This window comes from Amphimedon queenslandica, unplaced genomic scaffold (genome assembly GCF_000090795.2).
Source record: "Amphimedon queenslandica unplaced genomic scaffold, v1.1 AMPQUscaffold_7032_Cont21013, whole genome shotgun sequence".
In the NCBI taxonomy this organism is placed as follows: Eukaryota; Metazoa; Porifera; class Demospongiae; order Haplosclerida; family Niphatidae; genus Amphimedon; species Amphimedon queenslandica.
Window position 1 is genome coordinate 1 of NW_003552680.1, and position 1,809 is coordinate 1,809.

General features: G+C 34.4%; 1 protein-coding gene across 1 annotated transcript; it reads left to right on the forward strand.

Annotated features, from left to right (window-relative positions):
* Positions 1–80: 80 nt before the first annotated feature.
* LOC105315906 (heat shock 70 kDa protein 12B-like) lies at positions 81–1,205 on the forward strand. Its single transcript, XM_011410680.1, has one exon. The coding sequence runs from the start codon at positions 81–83 to the stop codon at positions 1,203–1,205; it is 1,125 nt and encodes a 374-aa protein (XP_011408982.1).
* The last annotated feature ends 604 nt before the right edge of the window (positions 1,206–1,809 follow it).

Sequence of the window (1,809 nt, forward strand, 5' to 3'; positions counted from 1 at the left end):
CATTAGCTCTAGAACCAGAAGTAGCTGCTATAGCTGCACAGTATTATTCACTAGTATCAGGGTCCCCTCCACAGAGATATATGGTAGTTGATATAGGAGGAGGTACAGTTGATATTACTGTACATGATAAGAGTAATGGGAGAATTAGTGTAGTACTACCACCAATGGGGAACACCTGGGGAGGTATTACTGTCAATGAAGCATTTTCAGAATTACTAGAAGAAGCAGTAGATGATAAAGGATTCACGATTTTGTCAAAATCCAATGATTCCAATCCCATTTTTGCCAAAGCTACACTAAATAGAATATTTTACGAAAAGTTTGAAGAGCAAAAAAAAATATTTGGAAATGCGACACCAGGTCTCAGTAGAGTAAGATTTTCAATGCCAAAGGCTTTTACCAAGCAGTATGACAATGATATTCCTAAAAAATCAAGGAAGATACATTATGATCCAGAAAATGAGTCATTAACCATAGGATACGACCTATTGGAGGAGGTATTCCAATTCACAATAAATAAAATCCTTGAATGTGTGAGAACAGCACTTGATGAGGTTAAGTCTGATGGAATCGATACAGTATATCTAGTAGGAGGGTTTGGAGGGTGTAAGTTTGTTAGTGAAAGGATAAAAGTAGCTATCGCTGAGCATTGTGGTATTCTTTATGATAACATAGAGTGTCCTGTACAACCAGATCTTGCTGTTGTAGTAGGAGCAGTAATGTGGAGGAAAGATCTTAACATAATCCAATCACGTGTTGCTGATGCTACCTATGGGGTAGGATGTGCTCCTGAATTTGACCCATCAATACATGATGAGCATTACAAGTTTGTAGATGAAGATGGTGTTCTACGTTGTAACAATGTCTTTGAGGTATTTGTGCTCAAAGGAGAAGAGATAAAGGATGAAGTATACAAAACCACACTAATACCTGCTTCTCAAAGCAGCACACAAACTTCTATCCCTATATACTGTACAACAGATGATGGAGTTCAGTATACAAGGGATAAAAAAGGTAAACCAACAGTACGTGAGATTGGCCAGCTAATACTTGATATTCCTAATCCTGAAAATCTACCAAGAAAAGAGAGAGGGTTTGACGTATTTATGGATTTCAGTGGTACAGAGATACAAGCAAGAGCTCAGTATCGTATCACTGGAGAAGAAGTGAAAACAGTTTGTGACTTTCTATCAAAACAAGACTAATTAAAATTCTAGCAAGAGAATAATAATACATGTAATGTAGTATAGAATAGCATTAGTAATAGATACATGAACCAAATGCAGTATTATTAACAGAGTGACTTTTGTGTTTATTTAATTTTGAACCTTATATTAGTATTAGTAATAGTATTAACATTAATAAAGTGGCTTTTGTTTGCATTCCACAAATTGTTTTAATTAATTTTGCTATTTGATAAGCAACAATATTCATTTTTCAATTGAATTTTACGCGTGAACAGAATAAAATAAAATACACAAAAAACTATAGCAATTATATTTTTACTTACTATAATTACTATTAACAACTAATAATTACATGTACTAATAACTACCAATAACTATTAGCCAATATTAATAACTTTTCTAATAGCTATTAATAACTATTAATAACCACTAATAACTATTAATAACTCACAAGTTAAGGAACATGAGGTAATCATAATTAGATATTTCTCCAGTTTGCCACTTCTGAGTAGCATCAGTCAGATCAGGAACCTGTAGGGACACACCCTTCACCCCCACCAACTTATCATAGAGACTGTTCCTCTTTGACGTGGAGGAGAGGACCAGAAATATACTCTGACCC

What these genes read in the sequence shown, in the direction of transcription:
- LOC105315906 (XM_011410680.1), top strand. Translation starts at nt 81, where the DNA reads ATGGTAGTTGATATAGGAGGAGGTACAGTTGATATTACTGTACATGAT.